The sequence below is a fragment of the Amphiprion ocellaris genome, chromosome 11 (genome assembly GCF_022539595.1).
Source record: "Amphiprion ocellaris isolate individual 3 ecotype Okinawa chromosome 11, ASM2253959v1, whole genome shotgun sequence".
Lineage (NCBI taxonomy): Eukaryota > Metazoa > Chordata > Actinopteri > Pomacentridae > Amphiprion > Amphiprion ocellaris.
This window is the reverse complement of record NC_072776.1, coordinates 28,942,891-28,964,623: the sequence shown is the minus strand read 5'-3', so window position 1 is coordinate 28,964,623 and position 21,733 is coordinate 28,942,891. Positions and strand designations below refer to the sequence as shown.

The 21,733-nt window shown below is 37.8% G+C and overlaps 2 protein-coding genes across 2 annotated transcripts; both read right to left on the bottom strand.

Moving 5' to 3' along the window:
• Positions 1-6,334: 6,334 nt before the first annotated feature.
• Positions 6,335-9,607, bottom strand: crygs2 (crystallin, gamma S2). The gene is made up of 3 exons (XM_023281039.3): positions 9,155-9,607; positions 8,763-9,005; positions 6,335-6,789 (listed from the first exon to the last, which is right to left on the bottom strand). The coding sequence occupies exons 1-3, from the start codon at positions 9,161-9,163 to the stop codon at positions 6,517-6,519; spliced, it is 525 nt and encodes a 174-aa protein (XP_023136807.2). The 5' UTR covers positions 9,164-9,607; the 3' UTR covers positions 6,335-6,516.
• A 150-nt stretch (positions 9,608-9,757) lies between these two features.
• Positions 9,758-21,719, bottom strand: tbccd1 (TBCC domain containing 1). The gene is made up of 9 exons (XM_023281037.3): positions 21,422-21,719; positions 19,143-19,207; positions 18,787-19,053; positions 18,423-18,581; positions 17,305-17,421; positions 16,006-16,255; positions 15,728-15,914; positions 14,260-14,790; positions 9,758-12,617 (listed from the first exon to the last, which is right to left on the bottom strand). Exons 2-9 carry the CDS (start codon positions 19,203-19,205, stop codon positions 12,404-12,406), a joined length of 1,788 nt encoding a protein of 595 aa, XP_023136805.2. The 5' UTR covers positions 19,206-19,207; positions 21,422-21,719; the 3' UTR covers positions 9,758-12,403.
• Between the last annotated feature and the right edge of the window lie 14 nt (positions 21,720-21,733).

Here is a 21,733-nt window from a genome sequence, read left to right as displayed (position 1 = left end):
TGACTAATCCAATTTATTATATGGTTTTTAAGAGACTAATCGACAACTAAAATAACTTTCTCCACTAAAACTAATAAACATGAGGTCAAATAGAAGGAACAGTTTTAAATACTGCTGTCCCACGACGACAAGAATAAAGTTTGTCAACAAAAACTAAATCTGCTGGTGGATTCCATTAAAGTCCTAATAAATGATAATAAAGTGTGATACTAAAGGTTTGTGGTGCTAAAAATGTCAAAGATATCAAGTTGAACATCTGGATGGAGGTTGATAAAAGTTGACCTTCTTTCATTTCTCTGGAGTCGACTCCATGGATTTTATGGATGGTGGTTAAAGACCTGCTCTTCTAGTCATCTTCCTTCTAGTCGCTGTAAAAAGTCAGTCCATCCTGGCAGACTTCAACACCTCTTCATGACAACTTGTTCTGCCTCCGACCTGGTGGAAACTCCAGAAACTCGGGAAAACCCGTCGAGACTCGAAGAACTCGTGGAGACTCGAAGAACTCGTCGGGCGGGGGAAGGTGTGGTGGGCGGTGGTGGGAGGTGGAGGAGTAGGGGGGGAGGCCACCACCCACCTCCCCGCCTACTCTCCGCCCTGACTCCACCCAGACTCCGCCTCGGCTCCGCCCATGTGGTCACTTGGAAACTACGATGCCAAAGGGACGACGAATTTATTTCTTTTTATCTGATCTGTAGCTCAGTGAGTTAAGGATTTGCCTATGGAGCTGCAGGTCGCTGGTTCAAGACCAGACACTTCTTAAATTTTCTCAAAACTCTGACAAAGACAAACAAAGAAAAAGGCCGGTGGCGGGTCTTGAACCTGCGACCTTCCACTCTGTAGTCACTCTTCTTATCCCCCTGAGCTACTCGCTCAGATACTAAATCTTCTGGTTTTTGCGCATTTATCATCTATTTTTTGCCATTTTCGAGTTTTTTTTTTAATGTGTGTCTCGACTTGACCGTTTTTCTCAGGAGGTTGGACTTCAGCCTTTGTGCTGGAGGGTTGAACCCTCATTTCCAAGACTTTCCAAAGCCTCCACACCTCCCGAGTCCTCAGGACCTGAGCTTTCACACAGTCTGAGGGCTGAAATTTTCTAAGTTCCACAGTAGTTCTCTGTTAGTTTGAACCTTCAGACAGTCTGAGGACTGAAATTTTCAAAGTCCCACAGTAGTTCTCTGTTAGTTTGAACCTTTAGACAGTCTGAGGACTGAAATTTTAAAAGTTCTTGAGTAGTTCTCTGTTAGTTTGAACCTTTAGACAGTCTGAGGACTGAAATCTTAAAAGTTTCTCAGTACTTCTCTGTTAGTTTGAACTTTCTGGTTAACAGAAGCCTTAAAACTTGTGACCATGAGTCTTGATTTCATAGTTAGACCATCCATCTGAGTTCTTCTCAGACCTTCACCTGTGGGTTTTTTAGAAATCCTCAACAAACTTTGATTCTCTTCACTGAACAGTAAAGTTTGTGGAGATCAGAAGGTAACATTAGTTTGATCAATGCCTTCAACTACTAGTAGACTTTATCTGGAAAGCAGTTTTCTGAAATGAGTTCTTAGTAAATCTGTCCACAATCAAACCAAGAACATAGAAAGAGGAAATGTTTGAAGAAACAACTTGATGTTTTCGTTTCAGACTAGAAAACGCTGTAAGACTTTTATCTGTTTTTGCTCTTTTTGATTGTTTTATTGTCTCTTCTGTTGAATTTGATCTTCTAAAGTCAAACTGGTGTCTTTTCAAATGTTTTGTCTTTAGTTTGATTCTTCTTAAACGTTTAGTTTTGCTCTTTTCTCACATTTTATTCTTTTCTAATGTCTGATTTAATTTCAAAATGTTTTGTCTTTTTAATGTTTGTTTTTTCAAATGTTTTATCGGCTTGTTTGAGTTTCTTTTTCTTTCCCAATATTTAATGTTTCGATTAAATCTTTAAGGTTTTTCTTTTTAAATGTTTTACCACCTTTTAATGTTTAATTTTCTTTTTAAATGCTTCATTGTATTTTCTGTGTAATTCCTATTTGAAGTTTTATTGTCTTTAAGATGTAATTTTCTAATTAAACATTTAATATTTTAATTAAATGTTTTGTCTTTTTAAAGGTTTAATAATCTAATTAAATGTTTTGCATTTTTTTAAATGTTTAATATTCTTGTTTAATTGTATTTTTTAAATGTTTAATTATGGAAAATATTTTATCTGTAATGTTTAATATTTGTATTTTTAAAATTTTGTGGAATTTCATAATACATGTATTGTATCTTGTTGAATTATCTAATTCAATATTTTGTCTGTTTAATAGAGTTAAACATTAAATACAATTAAATTATATTAAGTAAGTAGTATTAGTATTAATTTTTTTCCCTTTGATTTAATTGCTTTTTGTTATGTAATTTATTTCTTTAATCTTCTTTTTCTGTCAAGATTTTAACCCCAACCTTAAAAATGAAATAAACCCTTAAATCACAATGAAAATACTTCTGTTGTCACAATCATGAGTTAGTCAATTATTCAGTTTATCAATTCAACTTTATTTGTTTAGCACCTTTTACACAGATGACAAAACTAAACAAGCAAAGAGAAAAAAACTATGCTAAAACTATGATTAAAACTCAAAAACATTTTTTAAAAAAAGATTTAACATGGTAATAAAATATGTTGTGTCCAGGGGATGGAGGGAGTTTATTGAAGTCTTCTTGGGCTCACATGGGAAATCATTTAAAACATAAACTTGATATTCAGTCTAAGGAAACTACAGAGCGACAGAAGAACCAACAATATCTCCTGTTTTCTCCTTTAATGAGTCGACTCTTCTTGTGCTTTCAGACCAAAGAACTACAGACTCTTCACAACCTGCTCAAACTCTTGGTACAGGACCTCACCACACGGGTCAAGAAGGTTTCCATCTCATTTCTACTCTGAAGCTCACCTTCTCCTGCTCAAACTGCTGACAAATGTTTCTGCTGCTCTAAAGTCTGGTCTCCAGAACTTCCTAAAAACTCTCCAAGTCTCTTCTGCTGCAGGTTGCTTTGTAGAACTGTTCCAGAAAACCTCACTAAACCACATGGAGGGGCCTCAAGATAGTCGTCCAAATGAAACCGTACAAAAACCAAACTAGCACAACCCAAACGCTAAAGTCTCCTGCAGCCTACCAGAGAACCTCTGAGAACAGAGAATCAGGACAGGAACTCTTACCTTCTGGACAACCAACGCTGGTTCACAAACAAGAACACAGAATGTGTCTGACCAAAAACCTCTAAAGACTCACTACAGCCAAGATAAAGACACAACTCAGCTGCACCAAATCCACTAATCACTGCACACATTAACACCATGTGCTAACTGTGGCTAAAGAACCACATTTACCAAGACAACTATCCAGTACAAAGCCCTAAAACACACCAAGAAACACATTAAATATGATTTTACTGCTGGAAGCTGCAAGCCAACACCTAAAGAACAAACTAATGCAATGGAGCCAAACCCGGTTCACTGGTGAGAAGCAGAGGAAATGTTTGTCTGCAGCTAAATAAAGCTGGAAGACACTGAGCTGCTCAGGTGTTCCTGATAACACCAAGCTGCTCAGGTGTTCCTGATAACACCAAGCAGCCACCTGGACAGCCAATAGGAACACAGCTTACTGGAAGTCCAGAGGGCTGGGTTAGTGAAGGAAATTTAGTTTAAAGTTGAAGCAGAAAGTTAACAAAGAAAGTTGAAAACCACCTTCTGATACCTGAAATCTCTGAGTTTTCACACAAAGAACACCTGAACATGTCAAACTGGTTCCATAGTAGAACCATCATTGTAAAAACGTCATAGTATGGTGTGTTGCTCAAAAAACATTAGGACCCGGCTGTCAGGGGACAAACATGTAAGAAACATGAGAACAGAGAGAACCCAACCAGTAGGTCACAGTTTATCATCCCCCAGTCATCTCCTGAAGTCCATATGGTGAGAGACATCAGTATCTGGTTGTTCATTTACCAGAGGATGCTTATAATCATGCTGATGTGGTCTGTACTCTACAGTATTTTAGTGACTCAATAAATGCATAAGTTGTTTTTTTTTAAAATGCTTTTTAGTTTTTAATAAACATTTAAGAGCCTATATGTAATCAATAAATGGCCTTTGCCTATCTTAAGAAAAACTCACTCAGAACTCTGATATGTTAACAGTACTAAATAAATCAATAAATACATGCATACACACAAAGATAAGTTAATACATTAACTGTGTTAAGATAAGATTTAGATTTTTAAAAAAAAAGTTGTTTATGTTTTTGCAGAATCCAGTATTGCTCACTGGTTGGTCATTACATTTTGTTAGTTTGATTTCACTGTTTAAAATGATGCCACCTCTTTTCAGACAGAACCTGTGATAATAAAACAATACAAAATTTTTAGTTCCATGTTAATAAAGCACTTAAAGCTTTAAGTATGGCTAAATGCTTTTTTCAAAATTAAATATATCACTCCTTAGGTGGTAGTGGCCCCAAGTTCAGTAAAGTTGGAAAGATATTCACAGATTCAGACTTCCAGCATCAATAACTCGTTAGATATAGGTTGTCAAAACATAAACGGTGCCTCTTTCCCATTGTTGCAAGGCAGACAATGTGCTACAAGCCCAGTTTTATCAAAAGTAGCTGTCTTTCAAGCTACAGGAATAACATTGGTGTCTATGGAGTGAACAGGATCCGTCTGCAATTTGCAAAACCACTGCAACAGTAAAGAGAGACAAATATTCAATAACTTCACTCTTCTACATTGTAGTGTCACTAAAATCACTGCAGCCTTCAACTGGCTCCTGTTGACAAAGTGTTTTAACAGAAATGTAAATGCTGTAATTTGATTCTTTTAATGAACCATGTAACTTGAATGGATGTGATGCTGGTGTGACCACAGTGCACACGTCTGATGTTGCTCACAGTGGTCCAAGGGACGCTCAGGGAGTTTGTGTGTTTGCTCAGACTCAGGAAAAATTACAGGGAACATTGGTTGCCATCACTATGTACTTAGAGGTTTTATGGTGCTACCTGGTTTAATTTGCTTTCATTATCTCCTTAAATATAAATATATTTATAATTTTTGTTGCGAGAGAATTTTGGATGTTTTTTTAATTTAAATATTAACCCTCAGAACCCCTCAATGTGTCGGCGGATTTAAAAGGCACATTGTCTTTTAAAAATATTACCAAAGTTATTCATTTTATTAGCCAGAAACTGTAAAAAGGAATAATCAACTTTCCAAAGGTCCTTGAACAAATAGTGTCTGATGCAATCGCTTTGTTCCATGTGTCATTTAAAAATCTGCCAAAAATAAACCTTCAGCTCTAACTACATCTTGTAAAAACACAAAAAATTCTGAGCTCATTGGTGCAACCAAAAAGTCATTAATGATTCCACTGCAACCAACGGTAAATTGACAATAATTCAGGGACTTTTTGGCTGACCTGCAAGCAGTGTTTACACAGACCAGATAGGAGACAAGCATGGAAACAAAATACGAATAGCAAAATATCTAAAGTATGTAGAGACGAATATTATTTTGCTAGTGTTGGTAACAGCTGTGGGCATTTGGAAAATGCCTGACATGTTGATATCAACTTTCATTCATTTTTTAAAATTCAATAATTAAAGAAATTCAACTTTCCTTTTTTCTGCTTTTATGGTTTATGGCTTTATAACTATGTCATTCTGCACAGAAGACATTTCTGACTCGTCTCTCCTTTGTGGTTGTTCTGTTTCCTTAGAGGTGCAGGACTTTATGTTGCAGTGAAAAATGAGCCCACAGTGAGGAAAAATGTGACAGGAGCAAAAATCAAACCCCCAGAAAGTGTTGTTTAGAGTTCAGAGGGTTAAAAATCTTCACTTGTGATTAGATGTAAAGTTTTTGAGTATGTTGTTGCCATGAATACAGTGAGCTCCACTTTCAAACACAAGTCAAGCCTCAACTTTTTTAACATATTTGTTTCTATTTTAGAAAATGACACACACCAAATTATATTTTTCTTTGTACTGTTGGATGAACTGACGTCTGTCATCGAATAATTCTGATACTGAATAAAATATAAAAACTTGATGATTCTTGGGCAAGTTCTTAAACCTCTTTTTGAATGATTCCAAGTTGGTTTGTGAGCATTTATTAGCGATGGACATGATAGATATAAATCAGACTAAATCTAAAGATATGTGAATGATGTCTGTGTGTTCAGATTTCAGACAGAAACTAACGTCCTAACTGCCTCTGAGATAAAAGTCAACTTTTCATGGGTGAAGTGCACTAAAATCTGGCAGTGCTGCTTCTGATTCTTGTCCCATTACTCCATTATGTCCTGATTATGAAGTCAGACTTTTTCTTTTCTCTGGTGACTGCAGAAGAGGTTCAAAAGATATGAAATAACTCAAACGTCTCTGTTCTGCTAACTGGACATGTTTTATTTAGGAGACCTCAGTTCAAAATCACAACGTGGTCAATCGAAGTCAAATCTGGACTCGAAATGCCCCGACAGATGGCGTTAGGATGGAGTTTAAATCATTCGGTGAAGCGCCTGAAGGACTGAACTGCAGCGCTGACGGCCCCCCAGTCGCCAGGTTTGCGGTACTCGCCCTTCTCCAGGAAGTACTGGCGGCCGCGGTAGTTGGGGTGCTCGTAGAAAACCCACCAGCCGTCGAACACCTTGCAGGAGTTGACCTCCCTCCAGCGGAACTTCTCCAGAATCGAGGGGCAATCCTCGGTGGCCTCGTAGGCCTGGCCCCCGAAGTCGGCCTTCTCATAGAGCTGCATCTTGTACAGGGTCCCGCTGGTCTGCAGGGAGGCGGGGGAGGTTTGGGGGTGGCAGAGGTGGAGGTTGGTGCAGGAGGATGGGATTAATGGAGATGGGAGGTGGGGTAAGAGAAGAGGAAGGGTGGATATGCAGAAACATGCAAGCTCAGGTGACGAAGGTTGTGCAGTTTTGTTTCTCTAAAGTTGGATTCTTTCTTTTTGTTTCATCACCTTCAGACTCAGCTACTTTCACACACTTTACTCCAGTATCAGTAAAAATTCACATGCTTCAGTCAATCTAAAATGCTGCTGCTCTGGCTTTAATTTGTTCTAGTACAAGTGACAACATTGCTCCATTTCTTAATGTCCTTCACTGGTCCCTTTTAGAATAAATTTTGAGATTTTATTGCATGTTTTATAAAGACTTTAAATAGTGATTTTTTCCTCGTAAACAGACGTGATCAGGCCTTCGCTGTTTGTTTCATTAAATTAAACAAAACTTTTACAGAGAACTTTCTATAAGCCTTTGTTTTAATCAGTTTTATTGTGAATAATTTATTTTGTTCTTGCATATTATACTTACTGTGTTGGTCCACTTGTTTGTTTTTATAATTTTCTGCACCGTTCTACTGAAAACCTTTCTTTTCTAACGTGATGACTGCAAAATCATTTCAAAAATCAGTTTCAGAGAGTTGTTATAGATGTTTGCATCTCATGTCTGCACTTTTGCTTTTTTTTATTGTGAATTATAAATGATTTCGTTTAATAGATTTAGTTTAATTCTGATGTAAAGCACTTTAAATTGCCCAGTTTATGAAAAATGCTATAAAAGAAAAACTGCCTTTAGTTCTTTTATATACAGTAGTTAGTTTTTAGTCCTCTTGGGTTTTTTCTTCTACATTTTAATGTCTGCTTTGAACATCACCTGGAAACCTCCTTTTGGAAAGGTGCCATATGAATACAGCTATTCCAATTATACTAACTTTAGAAATAAAGGTTATCAAAGTGCTTTAACAGTCAAAAACGGAAGCAGGATCCTCAGAGGGCAACAGAACAAAAGGTAAGATGAAGTTGAAGCAAAAATACAACAACAATTTAAAATGAAAGGTGTCTATATTATAGTCAAATCACTGTTATTTATATAGAACATTTAAAATAGCAGCTGTTGAGCTCAAGTGCTTTCCAGTTGTAAAATAAGATTGGTGTTACAAATTTGCCAAACAAGTCTGAATATTAAGACCCCACAATATTATTTATAATGTAGATTTAAATAAGTGAATTGAATATTGTAGTGAAGACTCTGGTAGTAATACTAGTAAGATTAAGACCCAACAATATTATATAAAATACAAAATATCTAGCTACTCTACACATAAAGGTTGAGTGCCTGCAATAACTGAATAAAATATTGTTATTTAAGTCTTATTAGAGCAAATGCAACTGTGCTGCCATTTAATGAGTTTATAATGCACATTTTTTTTTGTTCAAACTGTTTAGAGATGTGTTTATTCAACTTTAAGGTCATTTTCCAGGATGTAGTTTGTGGTTAGTAGGGCTAAAAACTAAACTACATCCTCCAAAATTATCACACAGTCAAATAAACGCATCTTCATAACATTTTCAACAAAAACTAAACTGTTTTGACTTGTTTATCCAATAAACCGATGCTCTAGATAATCACTGTAAAGCAGCCTTTACACAGATTGTATCCGGCATGATTTGCCATCAGATAACAGAAATAGCACAAAGCTGCATGCATGCAGCACTTGCTAACTGCATTGACTTTTCTATGAATCTGCCTGCAGGCTGTGGGTCGCCTGCACCCGAACCCTGATCACACAAACACTGATCCATGCTCTGGTGTCCATCGACAAAGCCCCGCGGTCGCTGCCAGCACCAACAACACGACACGACCTCTTTGATGCTCAGCTGATTCAAAACCAACAAAGTCCTCTGCTCAGGAAAAACACTTAGCTGGGCAGATTTGTGTGCAATTAAGGGATGGGATCACTTACAAAGTGGACCATCTTGCAGGAGCTGAGGCGGTCGTTCAGGCCCATCCAGCGCTGGTAGTCCGGGTACTCCCCCCTGGTCAGGACGTACTGGTAGCCCATGTAGTTGGGCCTCTCGTAGACCACCCAGGCGCCGCTCTCCACCCGGATGGAGTTGCAGCGGCTCAGGTAGGAGTGGAAGTCCGAGCAGTCGCTGTCGCACTCGTAGCGGTGGCCCTGGAAGTTCTTGTCCTCGTAGAAGACGATCTAAAAGAGGAAAAGGTTGATTAAAGCTTTTTGACATGTAAACCAGGAAATGAGTCCAGCATCCCTGCAGAGAGGCTCCGTTCTGCAGCTTTGTCCACCACCTAAACCCACGTATTACCTCCTCACCTCCAGCCCAGTGAGAAACTCACCCGGCCCATCTCGGATATGATGTGTGGGTCAGCCGTGGTGATGCTGAGTGTTGGTGGTGTTGGTTCCCCCTGAGGTCTCGATGTTGCGCTGGCCTTTCAGCCGCTGCCTTTTATATCCCCGCTTATAAACAGCAACAGCCGAGGCGAACGGGGGGAACAATCGCTTTGTCATGAAAATGAGATCCAAAAATTGAGTCAGTAATTCTAGTGCTATTGAGTTTTTCCAGAAAAGCGAGAAAGGATTACGGCATAAAGGCCGGGCGCGGGTAAGCGTCCATTGACCCCACTTCTGTACTGGCTGGGTCCAGTGCCCACTGTGACACATGCCAGCTCCACCAGCTTGCCCCCACCTGGCGAGGACCTGCCAACTCATGACTTATTTCTGCCATTTGGATGAATCCAGATACACTAGAGCGCTGTTTAATGGTGGAAGAAGGTTTTACATCTGCTACTAGAGGAAAAGCAGCCATGCAAGACTTGACGGAAAAGTGAAAGCCCTAAAATCAAAACCTCACTCCCAAAAACACAAAATATTATCATGAAATCACTAAAAGTATTTATGCAGAAAAAGGAAAAGGTCTCTGTGACTAATATTTTTTTTAATTATATTTTGATTTTTACTGATATCACCTTTGCTAAGCAGCATTTTTACCAGTGTAGTTGGTCAATACGAAGCTATTTTTAACCATTTTATGCATTCTGTAGGACTTTTTGTGTCATTGCATCCTATTTGATATCTTTTTTTTTAATGTAAAGTCAAGTCCAAACTATAGTTGCAAATAAATGGAGTATGTTCATTTCTGCAGCATCTGAAGTAAAATTATTCCTGCAGAAAAAAGCCTTTGTGACTAATAAATTGTGTTTACTTTTCATTATATACTCATTTTTACTGACATGCCCGATGTTAAGCAGCATTTTTGACTAGTATACTTGGTCAATACGAAGCTAATTTGAACTATTTCATGTTTGCTGTAGAACTATTTCTGTCACAACATCTTATTTTATATCATATATTATTTAATGTAAAGTCGTAGTTGCAAACAAATGTGATGGAGTTTGGTAAAAAGTAAAAAAGTAAAAGTATTCTTGCATAAAAACACGACTTATAAACTGTTAAATCTTTTATTGTATAATCTGTATATTTGATATTGATTTTTACTGACATGCCCTATGTTAAGTAACATTTTTAGCAATGTAGTTGGTCAATACGAAGCTAATTTGAACTGTTTTATGTTTGCTGTAGGACTATTTGTGTCACAGCATCCTATTTTATATCATATATCTTCTATGTAAAGTCAGGCCTTAACTACAGTTTCAAATAAATGTAATGTCGAATGTTAATTTACTGAAATGTGGAGTGGAAGTTAAGTAAAAAGTTAAATCTTTAAGTGTAGAACTTAAGTAAAATAACTTTTGCCACATGTAGTGTTCGCAGCATCGCTAGAATCCAAATTACTGGAGTTATTTACATGAACTTTATTAAGAATTTGTTCCTTTTAAACACATTCGTTACATAAAGTTAAGTATAAAATTATAATTAGCCATGCCATGTTTTGATTTATAGAAGATTTTTATATGACCAACAGTTTCTTTCTGGCAGGAAATGTCATAAACAAGTGCTAAAAGACTGTAATAGCATGTTCTATAGAAGTTAGTGGTTAATTTTAACCACTTAAGTGTGTTTTTGTTTACTTTTGGACATTGCTTTTTTAGCTAAAATGTAGAAATAGTTAGAATTTTTTGTTTTCAGTTCTGTCTTTTGTCACTTAAGTGTCATTTCTAGCCAGAACAAATCTATTAGTCAAATAAAAATTCACTTTAAATCAAAATTTGGCATGTTTATGAATAATTTTGTGCTTTATTGCCTTACTGTGCTAAAACAATAAGCAGGAGGTGAGCTGGCTTCAGTGAAAATATTTGTTTTTTTTCTTTATTAACAATCAAAATCTGCTTTGTGCTCTTCAATTCATAACTACACTCGTGTTCAAACCAGCGGGAGTGTTTTTAAAGTAAAAAAAAAAAAAAAAAAACAGCAGTAAGGAATTTTACAGTGTAAAATCTTTCATCTTTCACAGTAACGTTTTCCAGCACTTGCTTCTTTCACTTCCTGTAACAAAAACAATGCTGCCTTAAAAGATGTCATAATGAATCTAATGTTTGTTTTATTCTATGAACACACAAAACAGAATCTAAATGCCTGAAGTACACTTGGAGGTATTAAATCCTAAATCTGGTTCAAGGTATACTCATGAATAATTTTTCTACACAGCTAAAATATACATATTCATAAAGGTGAATTAATAGAAAAATATTTTTAGGATTTGTAAATTCTGACCAATCAGCTTCTTTTGTGGTTTTGAATAAATTAAGGGATAAGTCACACATCTAAAATAAATTCTTTTAATAATCCTTCTTTTTTTCCCCTGATAATGGAAATTACTTGATTATTATTTTTTAATATTTCAATAGCAAAAAAATATCATGACCTGAGCTAATAGCTACTTAAATGTCCTTTATACCCATAGTGCTAAATTAATTTAACATCTACATTCTGCATCTTTGAATGCACATGAATTTCCCTTTGTTATTTCTTTACAGATGTAGTTTATGGGGAGAAGAACAATAATTCCAGACTGTATGGAAGAAGGAAAGGTAGCAGTCAGAGTCCTCCAGGATCTTGGCCTCACTATACTTTTTGTAAGGCTGCAACCGCCACTGAAAACTGATGAAGCGAGTCGCAAGTGTTGTTAGTTGACACAATAAGTCTCAAATTCTCCTTTTTGCACACGAACACTGTACCGCTAGTTAATATAACACTTAAAATTGTGTTCTAGTAGAGATATAAGAGCTATTACTGCATCAGAGAACACATTTTAGGGGATTTCTGCTTAGCTGACAGTAAATCATGGTGGTTCCTTAGACTTTTTTTGGACCAAATTTAGATTTTCTGTCCTCTAAACACGATGTTCAGCATTAAATCCAAAGAGAAGTTGCTCCAAAACACCCCTTTAAATGCCTGCAGTGACTTGAGACATGCTCCACCTGTGTTTCCCCTCAGAGGAGTAATGCTTGTGCTGTTGTTTTACAGCATGCCGAGCCACTCCCTGCTCGGCCTGGTGATGAATTAGCTGCCTTTTCTTAAGACGTGAAGTTGGACATACCGGTTAGTCGCTCTGCAGGCTGGATGAGCAGCTCCAGACGTGCCTGAGCGACGCTGTCCTAATCTACAGGTGCAATTAACCCAGTAATTCAACAAGCCATAGGTGAGCGTCCCTCCCCCCGTCCAGTCCTGATGTGTTTGCTGTCGTTAACCCGGGTGGTGTCTGCTGCCGGCCCGTTGGAGTCCTGTACAGAAGCCATCGTAGGTGGGATGAGGCTGTCCAGCTCCTGCCGGTGCCCCGTTTCCAGAAGCCACTTGTGGAACTTGACCTCCACCAGCTCCTGGAACTGTCTCCTCTGCTCCCTAAAGACACGATCAGAGAAATCAGCAGCAACAGAGGCAGAACATCTGGGAGGAATTACTGATAAAATGTTGTAATGCAGAAATCGATCAAAGGATTTTGCCCCCATTAGGTTACATCCTTTGTGCTGCAGAGCCCTGAAGCAAGTTTTCTGACACCAGTGAACTCCATAATGTCTCAGCTGCATAACAGCTAACTCACATTCATATTGATCTTTTGGAATGGCTTTTCCGTTTACAACTTTCCACTGATTAGAAGAGCGAACTGGACAATGGAATAATATAAGAGTCAAGTCATGTCACCATTATTGATACTAGACATTTTAAACAACACAAGTTCAGTCAATGTGTTTTCCAAAACAGAAAGAAGATTGAAGATATGAATTTATCTATAAAGTTTAAATATCACGATTAAAACCCTACAATATTGTTTATTACACAAGTTTACTTCACTAATTTAAATATTAAAATCCAACAATATTATTATGCAAGTTTACATCAAGTTATTGAACTAGTAATTCAAAAATTGAGGTGAAGACCCTACAATATTATATAAAACAATATTAAATTAAAAAAAAAAAAAAAAAAAACGAAACTCTAAACCACTTCAGTATTCTACAAGTTTGCCTGATTAAATTAAACTTTAAAGTCCTGAATATTGTATTTATTATATAAATGTATTTGACTAATGCAAAAGTTAAGGTTAATACTCCACAATATGACAAAAAAATTGACCTATTAATTGACCTGACTAATCAAAATGCTACAGGCCCATTTAAGTTACATTAATAAAGCTTTTTGACATGTAAACCATGAACATTACTGAAATCAGATACATTACTACTTAAATAAATGTATCTGATTAAATTGAATATTAATAGTAAGATCCCAAAAGAGTATTATGTAAATTTACTGACTAACTGAAAAATTAAGATTAATTATAATTGCAATTATAGTTATTCAATTTACCAGACTAATATAGATATTAAAGTTAAAGACCTGCTATATTGTTAATTGTGGAAATTTATCTGACAAACTTGTTACTGGGGTTAAGCCCCTACAATATTTTTTATTATACACAATTACTACATTTGACTAATGTAAATATTTAGGTCAAGCCCCTATAATACTGAACAAATTTACCTGAGCAATGCAATTATTAAGATTAATAATTTACAATATAATTTATTTAGCACATTTACCTGATTAATGTAAATATTCATACATTAGATTTACCTGACAATGAAAATATTAAGATTAAGAACATATGATAAAAACATATAATGAAAATTTTGCTGAAAAAAGATCTAAGACAAATTTACGGTTAAGAATTTACAATTACATTTACTATGTACATTTACCTGACAAAATAAAAATACAGCACAATATTATACTAAATACATATTTACTGGATTAATTTAAATATTTAGTTTTAATTCACAACACAAATGCACCTAACATATTTAAATATTAAAATTAAAACCCTACAATTTTATATCAAATACAAATTTAGGTGACTAACTTAAATATTAACATAAAATTCATATATATTAGAGATGTATGTAGATGTGGATGTATTGTGGTGTGTTTCCTATGACATTATTTAAATTAAAAATAGTGTGATGAAGTCCTGATGTGCACTGACTTGTTGAGCCGAGCCTCCATCACCGTCTTCTGCCAGTTCTGTATCCTCTTGTCCTTTTCATCGAGCGCTGCCTGGTACAGAGGAGGAAACCCGCCGGGCACCTCGCATGTGTCGCCCTCCATCTCGAAAGGCACGACTATGGTGTGGAACTCAGACGGAGGCAGCAGGCGGAAGCAGGCGTGGTCCGGGCTGGACGACGTGTTGGGAGGGGGGCTGGCGAGGCCCTCGGTCCCCAGGAGCAGGGGCTGATCCCAGGCGTTGGGGACCACGGCCAGCCCCACACTGGCCATGTGGTCCTCCAGGGAGGGGTAGAAGGTGTGGAAGGGACCCAGGGTGATGTCTGTGTTTCCGGGCAGGAGCAGCGGGCGGGTGGGTGTCAGGGCGTGGATGGTGCAGCGAGAGGAGGCTCCGATGGCGATTCTTCCGGCAACGCACACCACCCGCAAGTTGTGGCAGCCGTGGATGTGGACGCTGGTCTCAACAGGACCCAGAAACACGGTGCTGTCCCGGCATTTGTCCACACTGACGGATCTAAAGGAGCAACAAGAAACAAATGACAACTCAACTTGAAATTTTACTGCAGGGCTCCAGACTAACTTTTTTACTGGTTGAACCTGCACACAATTTGACTTTGACCAAAACACCTCTTTATTTTTCTGTTACAACTTGATAATAATTAACCTTGCATGCTGGTGAATAGTTGTTTAACCCAGTTTTGCAGAGATGTAAAGACTGTCACTGACTTGATATATAAGAAAGTCAATTTTGTCACCAAGCTTTTGCTGGAAGCTGCTTGAGATCTCTCCTTTGTGCCCTATCTACACATCTATCCATCTATCTAAACATTTACTCATCAATAGATACTACAATTTACTGTTGTTCCCTAAATGTTTCAAGTTAGATACTGCTGGGTTGCTGCAGTTCATTTCAGTAAAAATCACTTTGAAAAGATTAAAATGAGGTATTTTAATGTCAGATTTAGTCAAAACCACACAACTTTATCTACATACAGTTTTCTACAGGTGAAATGTATTTTAAATTTTAATAACACAGTCCATCATTTATATGTAGAAAGCCAAAACCCCAATCGTGATTAATATTCACATAAATTTACAGCCCCAAAACTGCATTAGTTACTATGACTGAATGCAGTATTATTTCAGTACGTCCCTGACTGCACCTGCACTCTCATGTTCCTCCTCTTTCTATTAATTTTGCCCTTTAAAATATCAGCTACACAATGTTTGATCTTAACAGCTAAATGGATTATTTCATTCCTCATGTGGAGACTCACTGAGCCAGTGAAGAAGAGAAAGTATGACCTACAACAACTAGTACAGTAGCTGCATGTGACGAATAGAAGGGCACCAAATCAGAATGAGAATGTAATCACTTAAATTTTAACTCACAGACTCGATGCACACTTGGTAGCAGTCTGGAGCTCTGTGCTAATGGAAGTAAACCTTACCTGAGAGGTGAGAGCAGGTAAATGAAGGCGTCAGAGCATCTGTGAATTTTGATGTTGGCACCAGTCAGCTTGTCTGATGTTTTCGCCAGCGTTTGTTTGAAGACCTGGGACATCAGCACCATCTTGCTGCCGGGCGGAGCTGTGTGGGTGTTCCTGGCTATCCTGGCTCTCTTCATGGCTCCTTCAACTAGAAGTCAAACACACAGAACAAGCAGAAGGTCAAAGACATGTCGACAAAGACGGTGAAGAAGCAGCGATGCCAGGATATTTTCGGACACCTTGTTGAGCCCAGGCGAGTTTCTTTCCTGAGCGGAGGCAGGCTGTTATGCCGAAGGGGTTGACCGTGAGGCTGTGCTGGAGGCAGGAGAGGAGTTTGTGCAGAGGGAAGGAGCGGGTCAATGAGGAGTAACTGGCTTGTGTCTGGAGTGGACCTTTGGTCAGCAGCCGGTGGACGGGATAGACGGGTCTACTGGGACAAGCTGAGCCCTCCAGGAGCATCCCCAAACTCCGCACAGCATCCAGGGATATCTGACAAAACACAACTTGAAGATCAGCTGCAGTTCTCTGTAAGATGTGGGGATGTTAATGATACATTAATATTTAATTACTTTCCATAAACATTTGAATCAATTAAAACTATATAAACCGATAAGACAGACACAGTCAGGAAATAGATTTCACTGTGACAGTTGTGCTGAGAAGCTGCAGGATCAAGTTGTGAAAAATGCTTCTGCCTGCTGTCTGGTTTAATAGTTTCTAACAACATTCAATCTAAGTGATGAAGTATCTCAGCAATGCTCTGAATATAAATTCATTTTAAAGGTGGCAGTAAAAACCGACAGATTTCTTGGATTGACACAGTTGCAGTGACAGTATTTGTGGAAGTCTAAGCAGATGTTTCCAGCAGCTGGATTAACTACAGTGAACAAGTCACTCCATCATGTAGATCAGCTGTGAGGATTATTCTTATATCCAACAACTGTGAAGAGATTAATAGAGTTACAGGTTATTTACTGTAAAAGACTGGCAGCTCGTTTTCCACATTTAATAACCAGACTGAGTATCAATACAGTAAATAGTTTAAAATGTGCATCTCTCATAAGTTACATATTAAGGGCTCATTTGAGTAAAGTTTTAAATAGCAAAGATGACTGTATATGCAGGACATACAAGATCTACTCTGCAAGAAAACCTGTCAAAGTAATACATGTTGCTTTTATTACTAATTCCGGAAGTTTTCTCCATTTTGCTCGAGAAAATGGTCAGAGTTTTGTTATTTTCTTTTGTTTGAGTACTTTTTTAAGCAATTCGCAAACAACTGGTTCTGCTTCATACTTCTTCTACTTTGTTTAATATAGCTATAGTGTGTGTAACATTTTATATATATAACTACATCACAAGGACATTACACAGCCTGGTTTATGGAATTTGAATTTTGATTTGTCTAATTTGTGACATTTAAAAATATTGCTTCAAATTTGCTCGACAATTATATGAAAACACAGCTAGTATTGTTATAAAAATACATGGACGGTTGCTGTAGCCTAAAAGAGGATGCATGATATCTGTCCACAGACCTGGCAGTCTCTTAAGGCCTGTCCAGACTGAGACAGCTGGCTGGGCTCCACTAGCAGCTCCAAAATTTCCGCCAGATGGCTTTGAACAAATGACAGGTGGGCCTGATCATCCCAGTTCTGCAGATCAAAAACAGAAATGAAGTGTAAGTGATACATCAACATGAACTGAAGTATGACAATGACATAATTTGTGCTTGAAATTTGATGCTTTAATGTTATCAGTTTGTCTTTTGTCCGTCAGTCAGGTCACTACATCTCAAATCATCCAATTTCTGTTCAACCACCTCTGATTTGTCTGAATTTTTTTAGCAGAAAATATGGAAATTCACAAAAATATTGGTGAAATTTTAGATTGATATATAAAATATTTTCCAAGAAATATTATTTTTACAAAGTTGCTTTTTAAGCACATTTGTTGGCTGTTTGAATGACAATATCTTAGGAACTATGAAATATAAAAGCCTGAAAAAGCCCATATTAAAAGAAATCATTTTAGCTACTGAACTCTCATCTACTTGGAGACATCTCCCAATTTTTAGGATTTTTGTGGCAGCTTTTCATACCTGCTCAATCAGTTATGAAAGTTCAAGACCAGGTTTTTCATATTAAAAGCATTCTATTTGTTTTGTTGTGTTATTGTTATATGTAACTACATATTGCTTAGAAAATGTCACTAGTTGACTTGCATTATCAGTTCATTTGTTAAAGTGAGCTCAAGGATGGGATTTTTCATGAGGCTTCAGTTTTTTAGATATTTGAACTCTCCCATAATCACAGATTATTTTATCTACTTGTTCAACATTGAAAAATTTGAATCAATGACATGATGAAAACTAACAGTGAAAATTTCAAGCTTTTATCTCTGAAATTTTATGAGATATTGTCTTTCAAACTTTCTCAAATTTCAATGGGCGAATAGCCTGAAAGTGGGTCGACAGGCATCTTTAAAAAAGAAAAAAAAACATACCTTAGAATATGCTTTACATATTAAGCTAAAAATTCACAAATACAATTTTAAATATCCATAGTTTTCAACAAAAAAAACTTTCAAGTGAATCAGAAATGGTGGAGCAGAAAGCCTTAAATGATTCGACATGCAATAATCCAGTAAAGAGGACCTTATTCTGAGAGCTGGTCTTGGCCTCCCGGTCTGATGGACCTGGGGATCGAGTGCGATGGCTCGGCCACTCTTCCCCGATCAGGGAGGTTCGCAGAGACACTCGGTTCAGCTGCTGGATGTAGAGGAAGAGGAGGAACTGCAGCGTGTCCACAGACAGCTGGAAAACAAAGGAAAAGAAACGGGAACTCTTCAATCTGACAACAAGGTTACAAAACACAACTAGCAGGTTACAAAACACAACAACACAACTAGCAGGGCACATGCAAGAAATAAGATCAGATAGTATTACATCCTGAGGTAAGCTGAGCTATTTGCACATGTAATCTGTAACTAAACTGCACTCCACCCGCTTTTGTCTTCACCTTGCTCCTTTGTTGGTCAAGCTCGCTTTTGGAAGAACACTGGGAAAGACACTCTGCCCACTCCAGCCTCTCCTCTGGTGTGTGGCCTATAAGAAGGTCAAAAGTTTCAAAGTAAAGCCATGCAAGGTCTTCTGGAAGCTGCAGCTTTCCACAGGCGATATGCCTCCACATGGGCCAGCCCAGGATGGGGAAGCAGCCGTCCCGTGTTCGGACATATGTTGCCATCTTACGAAGGTAGTGCAGGCTGAGTTTGGAGGAGGGAGCCACCTGTGATGGAGTAAACTCTGGTTATTTTAAAATATTTGCTTGTACATGACAACATCTTTATACTGAATAGTGGTTAGGAGATTATTCACCTGCAAGGCGCCCAGTAAGAAGGGCTCCATACGTGGCCATATGCTCACACTGTCTGCCTCCATGACTGAAGTGAAAGGAAATAAAATAATTATGTAGGAATCGGACACATGATGCGTAATAGACAAAATGCAGAAATCATACGATACATATAAAAATACATTCCTTGCACACATACAGATATGTTTGAATACAAAAATGACCTCTTTACAAAACACAAAGAGGCATATCAGGCTTCTTTAGAGTTAAATAAAGTACTTGACTTAAATACACCAGGCAGCAATCATAGTGTTCAAGAGTGCAACTGAATTAAATATCAAAATAATTGAACTCAGTTGTCATATTCATTCATCGATATACGCTTTATTTACTCAAAGTCAAGCTTGTTAAGCCCATGACAGAGCAGGTACCGTACTGTTTACACTAGATACAGTTATAAAATGATGTGAAAGCTGAGAAATAGCTGTAGTTAAACTGATAACACAAGTGGAAAACTATAACAACTTATTATGCTTTATAAATTCACGCAGGCTCAACCACTATCTGCGCTGTTCAGGTCATTGCTTTTGAACCTGAACATGACCCATATTCCAGCCACTTCATCTCTGTACACAAAGAATTGGACTTATTGCACAACTGTAAAAATAATACACTTTCTTCACAATTCTGGTTAAATTACAACCATATTTAATTAGCTTGATATGTTCCTGTTGTCTGCACAATGACAAAACTGTTGAAATCGTATCTAATCTTTGAAAACAAAATAAAGAAAGTGAGATAATTCTAAATTGTACCACTTTACAGTGACTGTACTATTCATAATTTGAAAAGCAGGATTTACCCTTAGGTAAAATTGAAAACTACCAATTTACTACAGTAAAAATACCTGCAATAGGAAGCTGCTCTTTGCTGGAGAGTTTCTGTTGCTCTACATTTCTCATTAAAATACCCCAAAGCTGCTCTATTGGATTCAAGTCAGGACACAAATTCATGCAAGTCACAGTTTTCACTTTTTTTTGTTCTTTTTTGTGTGATTTTGGGCTTCGGATGGTTATCTCCCTAACACTTCTTACACTCATGCAGCCCAATAGCTTCATACTTCGACTTCTGTGCTTCACTGTTAGGATCATGCAATCACTGTGGCAGTCCTGCTCAGGTTCCCACTCAACATGCTGGACACATCTGAGCAGAACAAATTTATCTTGATCTCATCCGGCCAAAGAATGTGCTCCAAATATCCAGCAGATGTCTTTTCATAATCTTTAGCAAAGTTTACTTTGGCTTTTTTTTTTTTTGCACGGTATCCGTAGAAGTTGATGTTGTGAGATGTTTTTCACACAGTCTGAGCTGTCACAGAAACTCTGATTTCCACTGATAATCCCTCTGCCAAACCTTAAGCATCTGTCGTCTGTTTTTCATTGCTAGACTGTGAAAGTAGTTCACTGTCCTTGGGGTCATTTTAGTAGAACAAACACTGCAGCTCCGATGAGTAGTACTGTGGTTACTTCTCTACCTCCTGATTACTGCTGCAGCTGTGTTTCCACTGATGTGTAGATGTCCACTAAACTTCTTGTCTTCATTTCCATCTCCATAAAGTCTGAGAGTCAGAATTTCCACTTGTTCTGGCAGTTATTTTCCATGTGGAGCCATGATGCAAATAATCTTTACAGGTCCAAAACTGACTCTGGTGTTTACAACTCGGTTTAGCTTCAGTGGCTACGAGTGGATTCACTTCTGTTGCATTGAGTTTCAACTTTTGGGCCTGTATTGGCAACAATATAAAAATTTTGAAGAGAAAACACTCGACAGTGCAACTCAAATAATGCAATCATTGACAGGTGCGTCACTTCTTTTTTTTTTTTTAATAATTTGACTTTTAGGTGATATTGTACATGACTGTATTCTGCACTTGCTCATATTTGTAGCTAATATAAGGCTACTTCTATACAGTTCTGGTTAGTTAAGTGTACTTCATTAGCTCTATTTGTTCTTGTCCTCTGCACAATGGCAATGAAGCCGAAATCTCCTCCTGCAAATGCTCCCATGACAACTAGCAACACCTGACTTGTCATCACAACATCAAGTTTGACAAGCTAACCAAACAAAACCAGCCAAACAGCCACTAAACGAGCTCTAAACTCACTTGCTGTTGTGTCAGAATGAGACTTGCAGCTTAATAACCGGACTAGCGAGCTAACTGTTGTTGCTTCTTAAAGTTAACTTCACCATCTCGACAGCTAACTTAGCTCCCGTTAGCTATCTAAGCTAACACGGCTCTTACCGGCAAACTGTGTCCGGGCTGTTCGGTGTTCGGTCCGGATAGCACGGCTGGGTCAAGGAGTCATAGGTGTTGATAAAGATTAGTCCGGAGGTTCAAGCGGTTTGTTGTCACACTCACAGCTGCCCTGCTTCCTATTTGGCGCGCTCCTCTGCGATAACACCTACATCTGTTGCGCGCATCTCACGGGAGCGCGCGTTAGCATGCACCTGTTACCGCTACCAGTTTTCACACATTAACCGCGCTAATCGTGCTATTTCTGCTGTCTGTAGACATTAAATCGGTCCAGTTTGGAGAAATCACGTTAAACAGGGA